The sequence below is a fragment of the Blennius ocellaris genome (genome assembly GCF_963422515.1).
Source record: "Blennius ocellaris genome assembly, chromosome: 1".
Classification (NCBI taxonomy): Eukaryota; Metazoa; Chordata; class Actinopteri; order Blenniiformes; family Blenniidae; genus Blennius; species Blennius ocellaris.
Window position 1 is genome coordinate 4,165,465 of NC_137650.1, and position 23,678 is coordinate 4,189,142.

Here is a 23,678-nt window from a genome sequence, read left to right on the forward strand (position 1 = left end):
GCATGCAAGTGTGATAAACGTGAATTATTCCAGATAGAGGATTCCCAGATAGAAGACTTATTCTAATCACTGAATTATTTGTACGCTGGTTCAGTGATGCATTTATTACACACACAGTTTAAAATCAGGGGGAAGTGAAAATTGAAAAAAAGCAGTCATTACATTTCTAAATAAATGTGACATAATCCAGAGCAATTTATGTTGTTTTCATCTTCATTATGCATTTGTTGACTGATGCAATAAATACATTTGCAGGAATGACTTTTGATGAAGCTGCATATAAAATATTTGTATAATCTGTATAATCTGATTCCAGAATTAGATCAAAATAAACTCAACTTAAACTTAAATAACTCCCTCATTCTTCCATCTGAGTTATGGTGTGGAAATAATACGTTGATAATGATTGTAATGTTCTGGCTTGGAGCCGGTGTGTGGAGTTCTGAAACCCAGAAGCAGACCAGGAGGCAGAGCAGGCGCAATTAGCAATGGTTTATCGATATTGCAAGACCTGGGAGATGAGGAATGAAGACTCTGGGGTGCAGAGTGCACAGGCGAGAGGACCACAGCAGGGAGGCGTGCTGCACCGGGAGGAGGTGTGCCGAGGACGCACGGAGTGAGGAGCCATGAAGCGCATTCAGGACTGCAGCAAGGGAGAGCGCTGCGTGGAGAGGAGGCTGGCCGAGGACGCTTGAAGCAGGGAGTCGTGGAGCGCATTTAGGAAGCAGGTGACTCGTAACAGAGACACACTCTTCTGGCACCTGATCTGCCTCACTGCAGGGCTTAAAGAGGAGGGAGCAATCAATTAGTAAATTACCTGCAGGAGTGTCAGTGAGGGAGGAGCCGGTGCTGGAGCGAGGTGTGGATCCTCAGCAGGGCCGCCACCCTGGCCAAGTGGGGGCCCTAAGCAGGATTTTATTTTGGGGCCCCCCTTCCAATAACATAATAATAATACTAATAATAATAATAATAATAATAATAAATTACAATTACTAACGAATCAAATGAACAGCCTCTATCAAAAGTGGAACAAGAACTTTACAGATGCACACGTCTGAAAAACTTTGTGGCATAAACAGTTTATGCCACAAAGTTTTTTCTTTTTTATTTCAACAACATCCCACCTTCAAGTGAAGCACGAGCCTCTGACTGTTTGGACTTTTTCTTTATGTTGCTAGCTCCTGAATCGTATTGACGTTTGGAAGCCGTCTCTCTCTCTCTCTCTCTCTCTCTCTCTCTGTCTCTCTCTCTCTCTCTCTCTCTCTCTCTCTCTCTCTCTACCTGTCAACAACTGCCTGCCGGCCCGTCTGACCGCTGATTGGTCAGATGGTGACGCTTCGCGCTTTCAATCATTGCGTGTCTTTTCTCTCTCTCTCTCTCTCTCTCTCTCTCTCTCTCTCTCTCTCTCTCTCTCTCTCTCTCTCTCTCTCTCTCTCTCTCTCTCTCTCTCTCTCTCTCTCCTGCCTCAGGCTGACTTGGTGGCGGTGTTCTACGCGCCTCTCGGCAAAATGCAGGCGCATCCTTTGCGCATTTGCAGAGAATGATTCTACTTTATTGATCCCGAGGGAAATTCAATTCACTTGCGCAAAATGGGGCCCCCCATGGATCGCGGGGCCCTACGCACAGCGCGTGTTCTGCGTGTAGGGAGGGGCGGGCCTGATCCTCAGATATAAAAGTGAACTAACAAGGGTGAACGTACAACTCATCCTCCGATGAGATTTCAGATTTTTGGGGGGGAGAAAATAACTCAATGTCGTTTTACATATTCTTTCTAATTGATATTTGATATATATTTCATATCTCTCGTATATGCCTATATATATTTAGTATAGTATCATACGAAGAATGGTCTTCTTTGCGCACAGGATGTCCCTCGCCCACCCCAAAACTGGCCATACATGTTCCACCTGGCTAATGACTGTTTCAGTCATATTTAAATCATGTCTTTACACCATTACAGAGACACTTTGAAATCCAATCCTTCAAATCAATAATTCTGAAAAGGCATGTAACGTTGCTCTGAGCTCTGCAAACCCGGGATGTCGGGTGTCTCACAGTTTAACGAGCACCTGAACGCATCACTCCAAGCTGTCATTTTTGAAGCTGCTTTTAACTTTAAGGCCTATTTGCTTTCAGAAATACAGCTGCTAATGTTTACCATTCATCCTTGCCCACTGAAATGTTACATATAATTCACTTAACAACATGCTTTTTTTTTTTTTACTTCCCTGCAGCGATTTTAAGCTAAGTTTTAAATTTAAAAGACTCACAGAGTTAGTGCGTTATGTGCTCATGCGCACGCACGTCATCATTTGATGTTGACTGTCAGAACTTCACCCAGCAAGCGGAGGGTGTGTAGGCCGCGCCACTCCAGCTGTCCTTCCTTCATGAACCACTGGAAGTCCGTTAAGGCTGTCTCTGAAAATAGTTTTTAGTGCACAGCAGATTTCACGGTGTCGTGTCAGTCAACTGCCTTTCAGACATGTTTCAAATATACACATACATTAAATACAGATATACAGAGATATAAATGTAGAGCGGGATCCTGCCAGCGAGGCTGAGAGTGGGATTCTGATGACTGGATACCCCCAGGAGCTCCATAACCTGCGCCCTGGCAAGGTCACTCCAGCGTCACTGTCATTATGGGTTATAAGCCAAGAGCAAATGGTGTAAGCTCAGCACTACAGGTTTTCGCTGATGGTGGGTTAAGTTTAGGGTCAGAGTTCTTATTAAAGTCATCAATGTCTCCTCTACCATCTCCATGACCTCCTGCTGCAGTGAAAGAAGGAACAGAGTCCCAGGACATTGTGGTGCCAAGATCATCACACTACAAGAGCAAAGGGAAGCATAGGGATTAGTCTCTCAGCATCCCTCTTCAGCAGTGTGGGGATAGCCTTTGTCTGCGTCAACCTCAACAGGCTCTCGCTACTCGCCCAGCGTTTCCACCTCAACAGGCTGCAGCTACTCGCCCAGTGGGTTCACCCAGAGACGCAGTGTGGCTTCAGAGCTGCAAGATGGAGGATCAACATATCTTCTCCCTCAGGCAGCTACAGGGCCCTCATTCATCATCTTCTGAGGAAGGCTGCAGGTTCTGAGGAGAGATGCAGGTTCTATTGGTTCTGAGGAGAGATGGAGGCTCTGTTGGTTCCAGGACTTCCTCTGGCCTGGTTTCCAATCGCACAGAGGATTTAAGACGATCAGTCTGTTGGTGATATGAACTGCTCCTGAATGGGATGTAACAAGGGTTGTGGTGTTTCTGTCTCTTCCAGGTATATTGTTCTCCACGCTGGTGTTTGGCCCGGCCTGTGGCTTTATCCTGGGTTCAGTCTGCACCAAAGTCTACGTTGATGCGGTCTTCATCGACACCAGTAAGTGAAACAAATGTGATCACTTTTCAAAGTAAACTGTGTTGAAATGGAGATGTCAGGAAAGATGTTTTGTTCAGTTTAAAACTTCAGATTGAAGATGAACCATGAGGCACCTTAACCCTTAAAGGCCTAGTGAAATGAAAATTCGACCTCCAAAACACTCTGGCTATCGCTTCTAGGTACATTTAACTGGCCCAAGGGTAAAATGTTTAAACATGGCAATCTGCAAGAAAATAGCCGATAAACAGCGCCAGTTTTGCTGCTCGGTAAACCGCTTCTGACCAGACCGGAAGTAGCAGACGATGTGTACGTGACGTCACGAGTTGGACACACGCTGTGCCCAAGTTGTGTTTACATTATGGTGGAGATGAAGAAAGGGCTGAATTTAACGATATTTCATCATCATTGGGCATTTCAAACCCAGTGATTGATGAAGAAGACACAGAATGGGTCGTTCTGCCACATTGGTGACCCCGTTTTCAACATGTTTGAGGAAGCAGAAGACTGTGACGTCGATTCGTCCTCGTCTCCTCAGCCTCAGCAGCCGGCAGGTTTCACCGCGGCTTTGAGACTTCCTGACTTTTAGCAGAACGACCCGGCTTCGTGGATCATGTAGAAGCGCTTTTCCCACAGTGCGGAATCACGAGGATGAGTCCAGGTATCACTTGATCGTCGCAGCCTTAGACCAGCAGTCCACTCGGCGGGCCATGCAGCTGTTGTGCGCTCCCCCACATCTTGGGAAGTACGCTGCTCTTAAGCAGCTCCTGCTCCGGAGGTACAGCCTGTCTGCCGCCGAGAGGACGGACAGACTCCTTTCCCTGCCCGGTTTGGGAGACGGCTCGGCTGTAGACCTGATGGACAATATGCTGTTGCTGCTGGGCTCGACGAGGGTGGATTCCTTTTCCCTCACGTCTTCCTGCGCCAGCTCCCGCCGCCCGTGCGTGCAGCCTTGGCTAACTCCCGGTGTTTAGCCGAGGGGGACTCCCGTGTTTTGGATGTGTTGTGCTGTTCTGTTTTCGGTTTTTGGCGGTTGCGAAATAAAAGACAAGTTTACCTTCAGCTCCAGTGTGTCCACATTGGATAGTTTTTTCCCTCCACCTTTTCTCCTCTCTCTGGTCTCTTCCATGCTCAATCTTTCGTCAAGGCTCATAAAACGCCGACTATAACTTCAAAACACTGTAAAAACTTCGATATTTAAGACGGGAAACAACGCAAGCCAATATGAACGCCACACAACAGATCGAGATCATGTCCAACTCGTGATGTCATGCATAGGCTCCGCCCACAATGGCCATGGTAAATGGTAAATGGTCTGGATTTATATAGCGCCTTCTAACCACACTGAGGTAGTCCCAAAGCGCTTTACATATCAGCTCACTCACCCATTCACGCTCACATTCACACACCAATGGGACAGAGCTGCCATGCAAGGCGCTAATGAACCACTGGGAGCAATTTAGGGTTCAGTGTCTTGCCCAAGGACACTTCGACACATAGACCGGTGTAGACTGGGATCGAACCTCCGACCTCTCACTCCGAAAGACGACCACTCTACCACCTGAGCCACGGTCGCCCCCATGAAGGAGAAGGCTTCCCCCGATTTCGTCGGCTGGAGATTCAAAATTCAAATAACTTTGTTATGCGACAACAGTGGTGGGGCAATGTCAGAGAAACCTTTCAAGTAGTACCCGAACTATCGTTTTTTGCATAATAAGCAAAAAATTTAATCGAATCCTTACTCTAACCCTGAACCAATTTCTGGACCTAGCCCTGAACCTAATCCTGGACCTAACCCTGAACCTAATCCTGGACCTAACCCTGAATCTAACCGTGAACCTGACCCTGACCCTAACCATAACCCTATGCCTCAAAAAGAACTATAAATATGAAATGTAAAAAGTAATAGTATTACAAATATTTTACGTGTTACTAGTACTACTAGCACTACTACAGGTAGTATATTAGTGTTACTAGTATTACTAGTGTTACTAGTACTGCTCGTACAACTAGTACTACCAGTACTACTAGTACTACTAGTATTGTTAATGATACTAGTATTCTTAGTGCTACTAGTAATACTAGTATTAGTAGCAGTATCACTACTTATACTCTTAGTGTTAGCAGTAAGGCCAATGTGTCCTTTGCTTTGGTTCCCTCCTGCACAGGTCAGCTGGACATCACCCCTGACGACCCCCGATGGATCGGGGCGTGGTGGGGGGGCTTCCTGCTCTGCGGTGCCTTACTCTTCCTGTCGGCCCTCTTCATGTTCGGCTTCCCCCAGGCGCTCGACGGCCAGGACCTTGACTGTGGGGGGGAGAGTGAGCAGGCCATGCTGCCCTCCTCTCTGACGCCGGAGTACCAGGGCTCCAAACCCAACGGTGCCGTCCATGGCTTTGACATGACCAGCGGACTGTCAGTGTGCGAGCACCTCAGAGGTGAGAGGCTGACGGGAGGACGCAGTAAGTGAGTGACTTGGCGTCCGGCGGTCTGGTCATGCTTTGTTTCTGCTCCTCCTTCCGACCCAGTGATTCCCCGGGTGACCCGACACCTTCTCTCCAACCCCGTCTTCAGCTGCATCACACTGGCGGCCTGCATGGAGATCGCCGTGGTCGCCGGCTTTGCTGCTTTTCTGGGCAAATACTTGGAGCAGCAGTTCAACCTGACCACGTCCTCGGCCAATCAGTTGCTTGGTAGGCAGCTGGGCCTTATGTGTTTTTTTTTTTCTTTTAAATAACAATCACAAACAGTGCTAAACAATTAGGGGGTCAAATTTGAGGCGATTGACGAATTTTTCGGCGCGGAATAATAAACATTCGAAGAACAATATACAATTTTTGCGAGGAGGGGCCACTCTGACAGGTCAGTGCGGGTCATGAGAGTGACCATATTAGTGACCTCCAAAGGAGGCCCGGCACTGTCGGTGACGTACGAATTACAAAAGGGACCTGCCGTTGGCGGGGCCTGCGGCCTGGCCTTTCGCAAGGTCCCTAAAAATACAGTATGCATGTTTTTCTTTCTCAGTCCATTAGATTAGTCCATTTAGTTCTTGATGTCATGTTCTTTGTGGGTGTTCCATTTCTTCCAGTTTCTGTCAAATGTGTGTCCCTTGAGTTTTAAGCACAAAGTCATCTTTTCCATTGTGTAAATATCCTTGATGATTTCGAACCATTGTTCCATGCTTGGTGTTTCCACTTTGTGCCAGTTCCTGATTATGGCCTTTTTACTAACAATAAGTAAAATATTTTAACCAGATAGCTTTCTTCTTTCTACACAGATTCGTCACGTTTTCCCAGATTCAACACAAAGTTAAAAAAAAAGATTTTATGACAGTGTTAAGATAGGTTACCAGGACATAGTTGATCTGTTGTTATATCTGTTTATTAGTTGCCCACACTGCCTCAGCTTGTACTATCTCACATCTTCCCTTGAGAATAATTAAATGCATGCATGTTCTCTATTTCTTAGCATATATGAGTGAGTTCAGCTGAGGACAAACAACAGGTATCTTTAAAAATATTGGGAACTTTATAGGCACTAACTGGGAAAAGTTACAAAGCTTTCCCCGATACATTACAACACAGTTGTTGGTCAATATATTATTAATAGTTGCATTTACAATACTCCAAAATGGTTTTATTTCAGAACAGCACCAAAAAAAACATGTGGCCTTCATGTGGCTTCAGTGAGTATGAATATCCTCTGTGCTCTCTACAGGCATGACAGCCATCCCCTGCGCCTGCCTGGGAATCTTCCTCGGAGGCCTGCTCGTGAAGAAGCTCAACCTGTCAGCGCTGGGTGCCGTCCGCATGGCCATGCTAGTCAACCTGGTGTCCACCGCCTGCTACGTCTCCTTCCTCTTCTTAGGCTGTGACACCGGACCTGTGGCCGGAGTCACTGTGGCCTATAGCAATGAGTGAGACATGCACACACGCACACACGCACACACACACACACACACACACACACACACAGGTTGTAAATAATGTGGCTGGAGGTTCATCTGCAGGAGGGATTCTGGGTTAGTGGAGACCGAACAGATGAATGATTGAATGGATGGATGGATGGATGGATGGATGAATGAATTATTGAATGAATACACTGCAAATATTTGATTACACTGTCATCTGACTCTCATGTGCAGGTCAGATCTGTGAGATGTGTTTCTGCAGAGGTCTTCCTCTGAGCTGAGATAAATTTCAGCTTCATCCGGCGACGTTGGTGAACTCAGGATTGTGTGCTGTCGTTCTCTTCATGTTGACTCAGACATGAACCACCTCAGAGCAGCCAAGGCTGAAGCTTCCACGTATCATAGCATATAAACATCTTGCTGTTCTGCGGTCGTGTGGTCTGTGTGTATTGTTCTGTCCCCGGATATGTTCATACACCTTAATAACTTGCAATGTGGTAATAAACTGAAACGTTTCAGCTGAAAACCCTGAATGTTTCCTGATGCCCCGTGTGCAGAACGCTACAGTCATGGCAGCAGCCAGAGTCAGCGTGCATCAGCAACTGTAACTGCTACACGGCATCAGTGAGCCCTGTCTGCGGCTCCAATGGCATCACCTACCTCTCTGCCTGCTTCGCCGGCTGCACCAAACCGGTGAGGGTTGCAGTGCCAGTCCTGCGGGTCACAGCTCCATCGTGTTCTGACTCTCCTCTGACTCTGTTGTGACTCTGCTCTGACTCTCTTCTGCTCTTTGTCCATCAGAATCTGAGCAGCTGCTCCTGCATATCCAGCAGCAGTGCCGAGGCTGTGGCTTTGCCCGGGAAGTGTCCCAGTCCAGGCTGCCAGCAGGCCTTCCTCACCTTCCTGTGTGTGATCTGTGTGTGCAGCATGATCGGAGCCATGGCCCAGACCCCCTCTGTCATCATCCTCATCAGGTAGGCTCACTCTGCAACGGTCTGAAGGTTACTGGTTTGAACCCTGTCGTGTGTTGGAAAGACAAACGCTTGAACAGCTTTCTTCCCTAGTGTGAGTCAGAAGCGCTGTTCCCCTTGGTATGGTTCAGGTGTTCTTGCGTCTCCACTGACAACAGTTGGGGATGGTACCTAAAGTACCTTACCCAACCTTCACCACTGCTGGTCCCCCATCCATTGAGGGACCTAGCACTGAAGAGCGGTTCCAGAAGGTGGAGCTACAATGCAGCTGTCTGGTGATTGGTCAGTGATGATTGTCATTCTGGAGAAGCAGCGATATTTAAATATTTTCTTGGCGTATAAACCCCCTGTTGTTCTCATACACCGCTTTGTGCTCACTGGTTGTCTTGTGAAAGTATTTATTGAAGTGTGGTGCAACACTGCCCCCTGGTGTTCCGACGAGATGCAGACGCTCCTCTCCAACAGGAGGGGAGGAAGCTTTTTAAACGTTGCTGATGCACAAAACGGGTCCTAAAAGATGCATACGCACATTTCTAAATTCAACCTGCAGAAAGGTGCATGCAGTGGTGGCTTTGGCCTTCCTGTGTTTCAGCACTATTACTGGGCTGCAAATGCAAGAGCTTTTACTTGTTGGCAATGGGGCTTCCCAGATGGAGACTGGTCTGCCACCTCTCCACTCTGGTTAAAAATCAAAGACATGTCCGTTTCAGGAACCTCTCTCCCAGTGCTCCTCTTTTCTAGGTCACAACCCTCCCATGAATTACACGGCCATAATTTAATTCTCAGAAATTCTGTAAAGATTTTGAATCAAATGAAGAAGTTTTTGGTTGACCAAATGCTTTAGTGCAAACTCCTATTACATATAATCACATATAATCACATACAGATTGTGAATTATTTACTTGTTTCACATCCAAACTCTAAACATCTTGTATCTGTTTTTCATGACATCAGTGAGCCCAGGTCATCTCAAGGAGGCCTGGGCCAAAGAACTAGGTGCTCTATGGGAGGAGAGCTTGTCTAGTATAAAGACCTGCTCTAGGTTAATTCAATTCAAAGTTTTCCACAGACTGCATTATTCTAAAACTAAACTTTTAGACTCAGTCTCTCCTTTGTGTGATAGTGTGGTACTGCAGAAGGTTCATTATCACACCTGCTCTGGCATTGCCCAATACTGACACATTTAATTGACACAGGTCAATTTCCAAACAATATGACACAAACACAAACATTCGGCCAGACCTCAACTTGGCAATATTTGGCAAATCTGACTGGACGAGGTCATTTCCCTCCCACCAGAAGCAGGCTCTCAATGCAGGCGTGATTGCAGCTAAGCAATTGACATTGTTTAACTGGAAGTGTACAACACCCCCAGGTTTCAAAGTTGGCTCAATTAAATGCTTCTCATTGCTAAGATGTAGCAGATTCGTTTTAGCAAACACAACTCTCATGGTTGTTTCATTAAGGTGTGGAAACCTTTTCTTACTTTGACTGAGATAAGAGTTAACTGTTTGCATTGATGGCCTGTGCTGCTATTTGTGTTTAGAAAATGTGTAAACTCGGTTTTATTTGGCATACTGACTGAGGATTTTGATGGACTCCCACCCATATATGTATGTTTTGTTTGTTTTCTCCTCAGAACTGTTTTTAAGAGTGGAGCAGTCTCTCTTTTTGACATTCTTTTTGCTGGCTCCAGGCAGCTTTGGTACTTGTGTGCCCCTTGCCTCTATTTCTTTGTCATTTTGTGTAATGCTGCTTGGTGTTCTTATTTATCCTGTCCGTGTGTGTCTTTATTGTATATAAAGCTATGAATAATGTAACTCATGTGTTCCTCTGGCCACTGTTTACTATCACGTAGTGATGATGTCATTGACCCGCGGCGTTCACAACCTGTCTACATTTTAACCGTACTTCCCTGTGGTGAGACCACGTAACACAGTCTGGGTATGCTTTGCACCATACCATACCTTACCCTATCATACCGTATAGTACTATATACTGGCACATACTGCTTGGTGAGACTGAGGCTAATGAGATTGTGTGAGAAAACGTACTTCATCTGCTGCACTACAACATCTTTCCACAAGAGGGAGCTGATGACTTTTACTAGGAGATTTTCTCTGAAGTGTACAGATACTCAGGAATATCATGTTTGTAATGCCTGAAGATGCTGAATGTCCTGAGCAGATGAAAAAGCTGTACCTCACTACTCATCTACATGAGAAAGCTGTACTTCAGCAGATGAGAATACTGTTCCTCAGTATTTGAGAACGCTGTACTTCAGCAGATGAGAATACTGTTCCTCAGTATTTGAGAATGCTGTACTTCAGCAGATGAAGAAGCTGTACCTCAGCAGATGAGAATGCTGTACCTCAGCAGATGAGAATGCTGTACCTCAGCAGATGAGAATGCTGTACCTCAGCAGATGAGAATGTGCACGGGGGCAGAGTGGTAAACGTTCTCACCTCACAGCAAGAAGGACTCGTGGGTTCAAACATGACCCAGGGCCTTTCTGTGTGGAGTTTGCATGTACTCACTGTGTGTGCGTGGGTTTCTTCTGGTTTCTGTGGTTTCCTCCCACATTCCCCAAAAAACATGCACTGGGGGTCCCTGAGCAAGACCCTCAGCCCCCCCCCCCCCCCCCCCCCCCAGATTTTTATCCAAATGGTACAAAATATTCAAGGATGAATTAAAACCAAGCCTCCTTTCATATATTTAATAAAGCTCTAAAAGAAGGCAAGATCCCTCGAACATGGAAAGAGGCCACAATATCAGTCAAACCCAAAGAAGGAAAAGACAGACTGGAACATTCAGACCAATCTCAGTGCTCAATGTGGATTATAAATTGAACACAGCAATCCTGGCAAGAAGAGTCCAAGAAATCTTCCCTATGCTTATACACACAGGTCAAACAGGATTTATTCCACAGAGACAAACACATGATAACACTCAAGGCTCTTTACATATTATAAACTATATCCAGGAACACAATCTAGAAGCCTTACTGGTCAGTCGAGATGCTGAAAATGCCTTCGACTCGGCAAGCTGAAGATTTTTTATACAAAGTACTGAAAAAAAATTGGTTTTCAAGAAAATTTAATTAAAGGAATCAGTTCCCTGTATGACAAACCAAGTGCCTGAGTTAAAATAAATGGATATCTAGCAAAAACTGCTAAAATAGAATGTGGCACAAGACAAGGATGCAGTATGTCGCCTCTCCTTTTTGTACTTTTCATTGAGCCACTGGCTCAATGGATCAGGCAGGACAGTATCAAAGGAATTTCTATTGACAATGATAAACACAAGGTGGCGCTATATGCAGACGACATATTGACATACCTAACCGAGCCCTCTATATCAGTGTTTTTCAACCACTGTGCCGCGGCACACTGGTGTCCCGCGATATATAGTCAGGTGTGCCGTGGGAAATTATCCAATTTCATATTTTTTTCCAAAAAACATTTGCTCTCACAGCCGTTGTCAGCTGTGAGAGCAGTGTGTGCAGAGTAATCATGTATAAATACTCTTCGCCAATAGATGGCAGCACAGAACTTTGCCGTTGAAATCGAAACTGAAAGAGTCAGTCTCATTAATCACCACCACTTCCGGCTGCTCCCATCTTGTATCTAACTACTGTGTCAGTGACAGTGATGGAGAAGTTTTTGAAAAGGGAGGATTCGAACTCCGAACTAGACATGTTGGTGTTTGTCTGTCTTCTATTCCTGCCAGGATCTCAGTTCTGTGTTCATCCATCAGGTCCAGGTTTCACACTGAGTGAGTAAAAATAAAAAAAAGAAATTGGGAAATACTTTTTTTCTGTATTTATTTGATTCCTGTTGATAAAACTTTGATGAGAATGACTTTATATTGTTAATAGAGGCTACAGAGTTTCAAATTGTAACATTTTCGGGTGGTGGTGTGCCTCGAGATTTTTCCAAAGAAAAAAGTGTGCCTTGACTCAAAAACAGTTGAAAAACACTGCTCTATATCTCTCCCTGAATTATTCAATCTAATAGAACAATTTGGTAAATATGCAGGATACAAACGAAATACCCAAAAAACACAAATTCTGAAACAAAATGATTCCCCACCAAAATAACTTGTGGATAGATCTCTACCAACACTGCCAATGGTAATATCCACAATCAAACAAATCAATTATGATTTTCTCCTAAATAAGGTGAAAGCAGACGTAACAAGATGGAACTCTAACCCATTTATGAGCTTTATCCAAATAATAGAACGTATCAAAATGAACATTCTCCCTAGAATTCTGTTTCTGTTGAAATGAACACAAAGCAATTTACTGAATGGGATAGAATTATCTGTAGGTTCATCTGGCTAGGAAAAAAACCCAGAGTGAGATTAAAGACACTTCAACTGTCAAAAAAAGGTGGAATGTCTATCTCAGACCTGAAAGACTCAACTCAAATTAAGCCTCTACTAAATGTATGTAACCAGGATTATAGGGCAAAATGGAAAGACATAGAAAACAATCTAATCAAGGACCCCCCCCCCCCCCCTCCAATTCAAGCAATAGACCGAATATAAATAAGTTATTACTAACTAATTCGACTATAGACTTAAACATGGATAAACAAAGGAATTACAACATTACACTCAATAACTAACAAGAGACTTTCAGACTCTATAAAAAGAATTCTCCCTTGAACAAGATTTTTACAGATACAACTATGGAGTTATTTTTGAGAAACGCAATAAAGAGCATCCAATAGATATGAGTAGTAAAGTTATGTGCCACATGTCAAAATGCAGATTTATGACCCCAACTCCTTTGATGTCCGGCTCAAAAAGGGGATGAGCTAGGGGGGGAGAAGGTCATAAAAACGTGTTTATGGTCTTTTATGGTCGTTTTATGAGCATTTTATAAGGATTTTATTATTTTATGGTTACTTTGAAGAAATGAACAGGTAATTTCCCTTTGACTGAATTAAGGTTATTTTGTTTAATCCAGAGGGGTTTAAATTGTTTAATTCCTTTGTATACAGGGGTTTAAATGATTTAATAGCCATATTGGGGATGTTTTGAAAAGTTTAATACCTGTATTAGGGGATGTTTTTAAACAGTTAAATGTTTTATTCTCTGGATACATGGTCTTAAACAATTTGTTAGAGTCGACCTCTGAATGGTGACTTTGAACAATTTAGCAGGTGTGTTACAACTTCCTAAATTAGTTTATAAGAGCTCAAGGAAGAGGTAAGTAAGAACCGAACCAGATTGCGATGCTCCAAGATAATCTCCCCACAAAAGTCCTGGAATTTTATTTTTATTTTATGCTATTTTTGTATTATTGTCTGTTTGCTTTGTTTTTCGTATTTGTTTTTTCATTATCTTATTTCTCTTTTTATTCTCCGTATTCTCTGTATTTGTTAAAAACGAAGAGCATCGATGTTAAATTGGTTTAAAGTAGGGATGTCCGATAATATCGGAGGGCCGATATTATCGGCCGATATTGACTTAAAAATGTAATATTTGGAAATATCGGTATCGGATTTTTACAACCGATATTGGAATTTGCGAGTCTGCATGAACGCAGCATGGGACATTTACGGGCGCGCGCTTGATGACGTTTAACAACAACAAATACAACATGCTGGACTCGTGGCTAAGAAGGAGAAGCCCGGTGAATGAAATGTCCGTGGAGGACTGGAGGCTCAACCAGGCCCTCTTCCCTGCTGGGCCAGTACCTGACCGCACCCTGCACCAGTGTTGACAGTGAACCAGTGTTCAGCACTGGTACCAGTACCTGACTGCACCCTGCACCAGTGTTGACAGTGAACCAGTGTTCAGCACTGGTACCAGTACCTGACTGCACCCTGCACCAGTGTTGACGGTGAACCACTGTTCAGCACTGGTACCAGTACCTGACTGCACCCTGCACCAGTGTTGACGGTGAACCAGTGTTCAGCACTGGTACCAGTACCTGACTGCACCCTGCACCAGTGTTGACGGTGAACCACTGTTCAGCACTGGTACCAGTACCTGACTGCACCCTGCACCAGTGTTGACGGTGAACCAGTGTTCAGCACTGGTACCAGTACCTGACTGCACCCTGCACCAGTGTTGACGGTGAACCAGTGTTCAGCACTGGTACCAGTACCTGACTGCACCCTGCACCAGTGTTGACGGTGAACCAGTGTTCAGCACTGGTTCCAGTACCTGACTGCACCCTGCACCAGTGTTGACGGTGAACCAGTGTTCAGCACTGGTACCAGTACCTGACTGCACCCTGCACCAGTGTTGACGTGAACCAGTGTTCAGCACTGGTACCAGTACCTGACTGCACCCTGCACCAGTGTTGACGGTGAACCAGTGTTCAGCACTGGTACCAGTACCTGACTGCACCCTGCACCAGTGTTGACGGTGAACCAGTGTTCAGCACTGGTACCAGTACCTGACTGCACCCTGCACCAGTGTTGACGTGAACCAGTGTTCAGCACTGGTACCAGTACCTGACTGCACCCTGCACCAGTGTTGACGGTGAACCACTGTTCAGCACTGGTACCAGTACCTGACTGCACCCTGCACCAGTGTTGACGGTGAACCACTGTTCAGCACTGGTACCAGTACCTGACTGCACCCTGCACCAGTGTTGACGGTGAACCACTGTTCAGCACTGGTACCAGTACCTGACTGCACCCTGCACCAGTGTTGACGGTGAACCACTGTTCAGCACTGGTGCCAGTACCTGACTGCACCCTGCACCAGTGTTGACGGTGAACCACTGTTCAGCACTGGTGCCAGTACCTGACTGCACCCTGCACCAGTGTTGACGGTGAACCAGTGTTCAGCACTGGTACCAGTACCTGACTGCACCCTGCACCAGTGTTGACGGTGAACCAGTGTTCAGCACTGGTACCAGTACCTGACTGCACCCTGCACCAGTGTTGACGGTGAACCAGTGTTCAGCACTGGTACCAGTACCTGACTGCACCCTGCACCAGTGTTGACGGTGAACCAGTGTTCAGCACTGGTACCAGTACCTGACTGCACCCTGCACCAGTGTTGACGTGAACCAGTGTTCAGCACTGGTACCAGTACCTGACTGCACCCTGCACCAGTGTTGACGGTGAACCACTGTTCAGCACTGGTACCAGTACCTGACTGCACCCTGCACCAGTGTTGACGGTGAACCACTGTTCAGCACTGGTACCAGTACCTGACTGCACCCTGCACCAGTGTTGACGGTGAACCACTGTTCAGCACTGGTACCAGTACCTGACTGCACCCTGCACCAGTGTTGACGGTGAACCAGTGTTCAGCACTGGTTCCAGTACCTGACTGCACCCTGCACCAGTGTTGACGGTGAACCAGTGTTCAGCACTGGTACCAGTACCTGACTGCACCCTGCACCAGTGTTGACGGTGAACCACTGTTCAGCACTGGTACCAGTACCTGACTGCACCCTGCACCAGTGTTGACGGTGAACCAGTGTTCAGCACTGGTACCAGTACCTGACTGCACCCTGCACCAGTGTTGACGGTGAACCAGTGTTCAGCACTGGTACCAGTACCTGACTGCACCCTGCACCAGTGTTGACGGTGAACCAGTGTTCAGCACTGGTACCAGTACCTGACTGCACCCTGCACCAGTGTTGACGTGAACCAGTGTTCAGCACTGGTACCAGTACCTGACTGCACCCTGCACCAGTGTTGACGGTGAACCAGTGTTCAGCACTGGTACCAGTACCTGACTGCACCCTGCACCAGTGTTGACGGTGAACCAGTGTTCAGCACTGGTACCAGTACCTGACTGCACCCTGCACCAGTGTTGACGGTGAACCAGTGTTCAGCACTGGTACCAGTACCTGACTGCACCCTGCACCAGTGTTGACGGTGAACCAGTGTTCAGCACTGGTACCAGTACCTGACTGCACCCTGCACCAGTGTTGACGGTGAACCACTGTTCAGCACTGGTTCCAGTACCTGACTGCACCCTGCACCAGTGTGGACGGTGAACCACTGTTCAGCACTGGTACCAGTACCTGACTGCACCCTGCACCAGTGTTGACGGTGAACCAGTGTTCAGCACTGGTACCAGTACCTGACTGCACCCTGCACCAGTGTTGACGGTGAACCAGTGTTCAGCACTGGTACCAGTACCTGACTGCACCCTGCACCAGTGTTGACGGTGAACCAGTGTTCAGCACTGGTACCAGTACCTGACTGCACCCTGCACCAGTGTTGACGGTGAACCAGTGTTCAGCACTGGTACCAGTACCTGACTGCACCCTGCACCAGTGTTGACGGTGAACCAGTGTTCAGCACTGGTACCAGTACCTGACTGCACCCTGCACCAGTGTTGACGGTGAACCACTGTTCAGCACTGGTACCAGTACCTGACTGCACCCTGCACCAGTGTTGACGGTGAACCACTGTTCAGCACTGGTACCAGTACCTGACTGCACCCTGCACCAGTGTTGACGGTGAACCACTGTTCAGCACTGGTACCAGTACCTGACTGCACCCTGCACCAGTGTTGGCGGTGAACCACTGTTCAGCACTGGTACCAGTACCTGACTGCACCCTGCACCAGTGTTGGCGGTGAACCAGTGTTCAGCACTGGTACCAGTACCTGACTGCACCCTGCACCAGTGTTGACAGTGAACCAGTGTTCAGCACTGGTGCCCACATCATTGATGAGAAGAGAAATCTCATACATTGCTGAGATGCTGAGATGCTTGTATTCATACAGAACAATCTCCCTCTTACACATGAGGACATGGAAAAAGAAATAGACCAGTTATATGGACGAGTCAACTTCAGTCTTTGTTTTTGTTGCACTTTAAAGGAGGGCTGTTTTAATTTTGTGAGCATTTCTGTGCCTTTCTTGTTTATATTTGCACTATTTTGTTACTCTTAAAAGAGATTGAGCCCAGTTTGAGTCTATTATTTGACAAGTTATGTCCAGTTATTCATTCATTGACTGTTTACAACTAATGGACTGAAGATATGCCTCTTCCTTTTTTTTTATATTGTCTGTGGTGTTGTTGAGTTTGTTATTGAGGTTTCTCTCTAACACTAAATAAATATGGCACTTTTTTCCATAATTTAAGTTTTTCTTTTATTTTTCTCAGTGTGTACATTTGGAAAGCCATGTTTGATTCACATATGCATCCAGTGGGGCATCACAATAAAATTAGGCATAATGTGTTAATTCCACAGTAGGAGATATTTTATGTTGTTGTTACTGAACAGTTTTGATGTAAAAAGCCAGCAGATATCGGTATCGGTGATATCGGTATCGGAAATTAAGAGTTGGACAATATCGGAATATCGGATATCGGTAGAAAAGCCAATATCGAGCATCCCTAGTTTAAAGGTATCCTTGTCATGTATGTTCAACGTTCATTCATTTGTGAAGAATACTGACAATGACAAGCATGTATGCGCTGCTTAAAAAAAAGAAAATGGTGATTATTAATAGAGTCATTATTACATTTGTGTTTTTTTTCCATTTCAACATCTTTGAGTGAAAGTTGTCAGATATCTGCGATATCAAATCCTTCATGTTTGCAGTCACAGAACATGAAAATAAAGAAACCACACTGTATCTGCTCAGCACTGTCCCCTGTGAGGCAAAGGCACCTTGCATTGTGTTTTGTGACTGAATGTGTGACAAACACACACAAACAGATGAGTTTATCCGCCTGTCAAAACAGTGTCTCCAAACAGGAAGTGACACTCTGCTTCAGTTTGACTGGAACATCTGAGGATGGGATGAGGACATCTTTGGATGTAAAAGATGAGGAATTGTGGAGGTGTTGTCTAATGTTTAAAATCTGTGCAGGGGGGGGTCTCAGAAAATGACGAGTGAGAAGATCGTGACTGGTGTGTGTTTGTCTTCAGGACAGTGAGTCCGGAGCTGAAATCGTACGCGCTCGGCGTTCTCTTCCTGCTGCTCAGACTCATCGGTAAGGAAGCTCCATTTTCAGTGCTCTTTCATTCACACCTTGGTTTTCAGTGGCAGTCATTCTGCCAGTCTGGTGTTTTTGCTGCTTTACTATCTGATGGGGATGTCAGACCGATGTTTCACCTTGCTTCCAGTGAACTCCATCAGCCTGTCTGCACAGATCCAGCCGTAGCTCAAACTGCTTTTCTCTTGACCTGCTGACCTGCTGTCTTGTTTCACCCACCCTCCCTCTGCAGGCTTCATCCCTCCCCCCCTGATATTCGGCATGGGCATCGACTCCACCTGTCTGTTCTGGAGCTCTGTCTGCGGGGAGAAGGGCGCCTGTATGCTGTACGACAACGTGGCCTATAGGCACCTGTATGTCAGTATCGCCATCGCCCTCAAGTCGTCCGCCTTCATCCTGTATGCCACGACGTGGCAGTGTCTGAGGAAGAACTACAAGAAATACATCAAGAACAGCGAGGGGTACCTCACACCCACCGAGCTCTTTGCGTCCAATGTGACTCTGGACAATTTGGGCAAAGAGATCACCCAGAATCCAGCCAACAGGACAAAGTTCATATACAACCTGGAGGACCAGGACATGTGTGACAACATGGAGTCAGTTTTATAGTCCTGCACACACCAGCTGTTTATGAGCAGAAACCTCATGTCTCTTTGTCATGTCCATGCAGAGCCACGTCCTCAGTCGGGTCTTATCCTCTCAGAAAAACACCACACGCTTCAAGTTGCAACTAAATTCCCACCCCAAAGCGTGCTAAGAAGCTTTTGTTTCCACTTGTTTGGTAAAGTATTTTCTCTCATTTGAAAGCAGTGAGTGTAAACAAAGCATCCTCCAACAGCAGATCAGAAGAAGAAAGTCTTCTTCTAGAAGAGGTGGTTTTCAGTGATGGTAGGAAGGTAATAATTACGCTCTTACTGAGTGATAGTCTGGAGTTATGGTAGAAACGCCAGATGAAATGAGGAGACCAATGTTCCATATCAGTTTTTTTTTTAATCTAATTAACAGAAGATTTATGTGCATAAGTCATTGAAAGAGAAGCTTCCTGTCATGGAGGAAACATCAGGTCCGGTGGCCTCATTCATCCTGACAGGACACGATCTGATGGAGTAACTGATGTTGTGACTTCGAGTTGCATTCCTCCTCACAACCAAACCAAGGACGTGGCTGCCGATAGCAAATAGATCCCAGGATTCATGTCAACTTGTTGGTGTACTTCAGCCTAAGTGATGGCTACGACCTACGTGACACCTCCATGACGCCTATGATCTATGTAACACCTATATGACGCCTACGACCTATGTGATGCCTATTACCTACTTGATGCCTACGACCTACGTGACACCTATGACCTATTTAATGCCTACGGCCTATTTGATGTCTACACCCTATGTGACTGATACGACCTACATGACGACTACGACATACAAGACACCTACGTGAAACCTACGACTTATGTGGCACCTACAATCTACGTGATGCCTACAGCTTACGAGACGCCTATGATGTACGTGATGCCTATGTCACACCTACATGATGCCTGTGACCTGTGAGGTGCCTGCAACCTATGTGACGCCTATGTGACACCGACGACCTATGTGATGCCTACAACCAACGAGATGTCTACGACCTATGAGACACCTACTACCTACAGGATGCCTGCGACCTATGAGACGTCTACGATCTACATGACAGCTACTTTATGCTTACAACCTACAATGACTTATGTGGTACCTAAAATCCACATGATGCCAATGACCTATGAGACGCCCACGACCTATGAGATGCCCACGACCTACAAGACATCTACGACCTATGAGACGCCTACGACCTACGAGATGCCTTCGACCTATGAGACGTCTATGATTTACGTGCAGCAGACTTGATGCCTACCACCTACATGTCACCTATGACTTATGTGGTGCCTACAATCTATGTGACACCTGCGACCAATGAGATGCCCACAACCTATGAGACATCTACGATCTATGAGACGCCTACAACCTATGTGGCACCTACAACCGAAGTGATACCAACGACCTATCAGGCGCCTATGACCTGCGTGACACCTAATGTGACGCCTACGACCTATGTGACTCCTACGCGACGCCTACGACCTATGTGACTGCTACGCGACGCCTACGACCTTCGTTACATCTACACCCTATGAGACACTTATGACCTACTTGAAGCCTATAACCTATGTGGCACCTACAATTTATGTGACGCCTACAACCTACGAGAATTCTACAACAAACATGACGTCTACGTCCTATGAGACCAGTACGACCTAAAAGACACCTATGGCCTACTTGAGGCCTATGACTTAAGTGACACCCATGACCTACTTGAAGCCTACGATCTACGTGGCAGCTACAATTTATGACGCCTACGAACTACAAGATTCATACAATCTACATGATGGCTACGGCCAATGACACGCCTCCGACCTACGTGATGCCTCCGACCTGAGACCACTATGACCTACAATATGCCTACGACCTCTGTGTCGCCTATGGCCTACAAGACACCTACAACCTACAGGTAGTAACCCACTTACGATCTACGAGATTTCTACAACCAACACAATGTCTACACAATGCATACGACCGATGTGACACCAACAAGACGCCTGCGTGATGCCTGCTGCAGTTGTGACTGATAGAAAACACAGCAACATGAGAAAGAAAAACAAGAGCCACACAGTGTCAGGGGTCAGGGAGTCAACAAACACTAATCTGTCAATGAGAAATTCTGATTATAGCAGACATCCAGTTGTCAGCTGCTAGCAGTCAGCTGCTCGCGGTCAGCAGAAGCAGCTAGCAGGAACAGCTAGTGGTTTGTAGTCAGCCGGAGGAGCTAGCGGTCAGCAGGAGCAGCTATCGATCAGCAGCTGGTGGTCAGCAGCTAGCGGTCAGCAGCTAGCGGTTAGCGCAGCATGTCCAGCCACAGTTAGTTGATTTAAAAGCATGCCAGTAATGCATGCAGAGAAAAACAAATGAATGATTTTCAGTGTCATGTCACTGAGTGTCACAGACACTGGTTGTTTCGGCATCAGAATGGTTAAATGTGCAGTAAGAGGAATGATTTCCCAATTCTATTTCTAACCATGAAGAGCTTTATAATGCATACTGCATTGTGACGTTGACAGTATTTTTTAATTTAACCTCAGTTCATGATCACTCACACTGAAGTGATTGTTGAAATAGTTTATTTTATGTTTTATTTTTGTTGAGGAATTCTATGAGATTCTGAGTTGTGACATATCCACGCCAGATATATAATTTTCCTTGGCTTACTCTGTAAGGATTTAATATGTTTTGAATCAAAAAGTGAATGCTTGTCCAGCTGCTCATCATGTTTCATTTTCAAACAGTACAGGTTTTTTTTTAATGGTTTTTTGATCAGAACAGTTAGAACAACTCTTGTGAGAAGCTGAGCTCATAGAAAGGAATAATTCAAAGAACCATTTGTTATATCTTCACATACTTCCTGCTAAAGAGAATGAGGTGGATTTGGATTAAGAGCTTCACAAGCAGACAGAACTGACAAAGTGGATTTATTGAACTCTGATGAAGCTGGACCAAAGTAATCAGGTTCAAACGTTTAATCGACAACTGAAGACTTTATATCACCAAGCCAGAAGTCTGAAAACTCACTTTGTCACGTCTATCTACAAAATAGAAAATAATCACACACCAACCCCAACACAACACGTAACACACACCACCCAACACAACGTGACACAACACAATGTGACACAACAAAACATGACATACACCAACCCCAACACAACACAACGTGACACACCAACCCAACACAACGTGACACACCAACCCAACACAACGTGACACTATACACCACCACCATGGTGTCACTCACCAACCCCAACACATGACACACACAACACAAGACGTGACACACACCAACATGACACACACACCAACCCCAACACAAGACGTGACACACACCAACCCAACACAATGTGACACACACCAACCCAACACAATGTGACACACACCAACCCAACACAATGTGACACTATACAATGTGACACACACCAACCCAACACAACGTGACACTATACAATGTGACACACACCAACCCAACACAACGTGACACAACACAACACAACACGTAACAAACACCAACATAAAACAACGTAACACAACCACAATGTGACACACGCCAACCCCAACACAATGTGACACGCACCAACACAACACAACGTGACACAAAACAACACGTGACACACACCAACACAACACAACGTGACACAAAACAACACGTGACACACACCAACACAACACAACGTGACACAAAACAACACGTGACACACACCTATCGAACACAATGTAAAACACACCAACCCCATCACAACACATGACATTCACCAACCCCAACACATGACACACACAACACAACATGTGACACACACCAACCCCAACACAACACGTGACACAGACCAACACAACACGTGACACACACCAACAAACACGTGACACACACCAACACAACATGACCCACACAGCAGGGGAAGCACATTAAAGACCACTGAATCAGGAGCTGAGATTCCAAATCAGGAGGAACACACTCTTCCAGTTGTGGTGGCGCAAAGCAGCAGCAGGTGGCGCTGTGTGTGTATTGTGTGAAGTTCCGTGTGTCGTGCCGACTCCTCTTTTCATTATAGGACCATACAAGTGCCAAAGTGACACAGTCGAAGTGTGAGACTTTGAGCTGGAGCACAGCATGGATCCAGACGTATGTAGCCTCTCTGTCATGTCCTCCACTCACCACGTCACACCGATGTGTCCCCAAAACACATTGCCTATAAAATACTGTATATTGGTCTAGAGGAAAGTATTATTTAGGATGTAATAACTGTTAATATGTAAGACTTTTCTACTCGTGAAGGTATTGTCTCCTTTAGATAAAAAGCACTTTGCTTGACATGAGCGTGGTGGCTGTCACGGTTCACCCACAGCTCCCGGGTTGCAGTGTGTGTGTGGATGTGAAAGTACTCGGAGTACTCTGATACTGTGCCGTATCAACCTGAGCACTGTAACGTTCACCAGGAGCCGACTGCTTCCAGATCCGACAACACGTTGGCCGGAGCAGTGCCTGCATCCACCCACGGCGACAGGACTGTTTCCTCTTGCACCAGAGGGTGCTCCAGCCTTGTGATGAGAAGAAACTATTTTAGTGCATACACTTTGTACATCCTGTTTTTTCTCATTTTTCCTCTTTCGATGGCCTTGCTTGGTAATAGGTCTGACTTTAATGAAGAGCGTTCAGCTGTGATCAATCATCCAAGGCCAACACGCCAGGATCAGTCGATGTAGCTGTACATGGAGGAAAGTCTTATTATGCTGGTGTTTGGAGCCTTCAGGCAGCATAACGCCTCTGGTTTGATCTGTGAACCGCTGTGATCACCATGTACTGGAGTTAGAGGATGTTCGCAACACGAAAGTTCACTGGAACAAGAAATGATCACCTGT

General features: G+C 45.8%; 1 protein-coding gene across 1 annotated transcript in view; it reads left to right on the forward strand.

The window, feature by feature from the left end:
• The window catches only part of LOC308148832 (solute carrier organic anion transporter family member 3A1-like), a 50,806-nt gene extending 30,240 nt beyond the window's left edge, over positions 1–20,566 (forward strand). Inside the window, exons 3-10 of the mRNA XM_080520362.1 lie at positions 3,270–3,368; positions 5,534–5,803; positions 5,894–6,058; positions 7,083–7,281; positions 7,833–7,968; positions 8,077–8,249; positions 18,116–18,180; positions 18,416–20,566. Of these exons, the coding sequence (XP_080376488.1) occupies positions 3,270–3,368; positions 5,534–5,803; positions 5,894–6,058; positions 7,083–7,281; positions 7,833–7,968; positions 8,077–8,249; positions 18,116–18,180; positions 18,416–18,792 (1,484 nt within the window). The 3' untranslated portion in view covers positions 18,793–20,566. The remainder of the gene's footprint in view (positions 1–3,269; positions 3,369–5,533; positions 5,804–5,893; positions 6,059–7,082; positions 7,282–7,832; positions 7,969–8,076; positions 8,250–18,115; positions 18,181–18,415) is intronic.
• Positions 20,567–23,678: the final 3,112 nt, after the last annotated feature.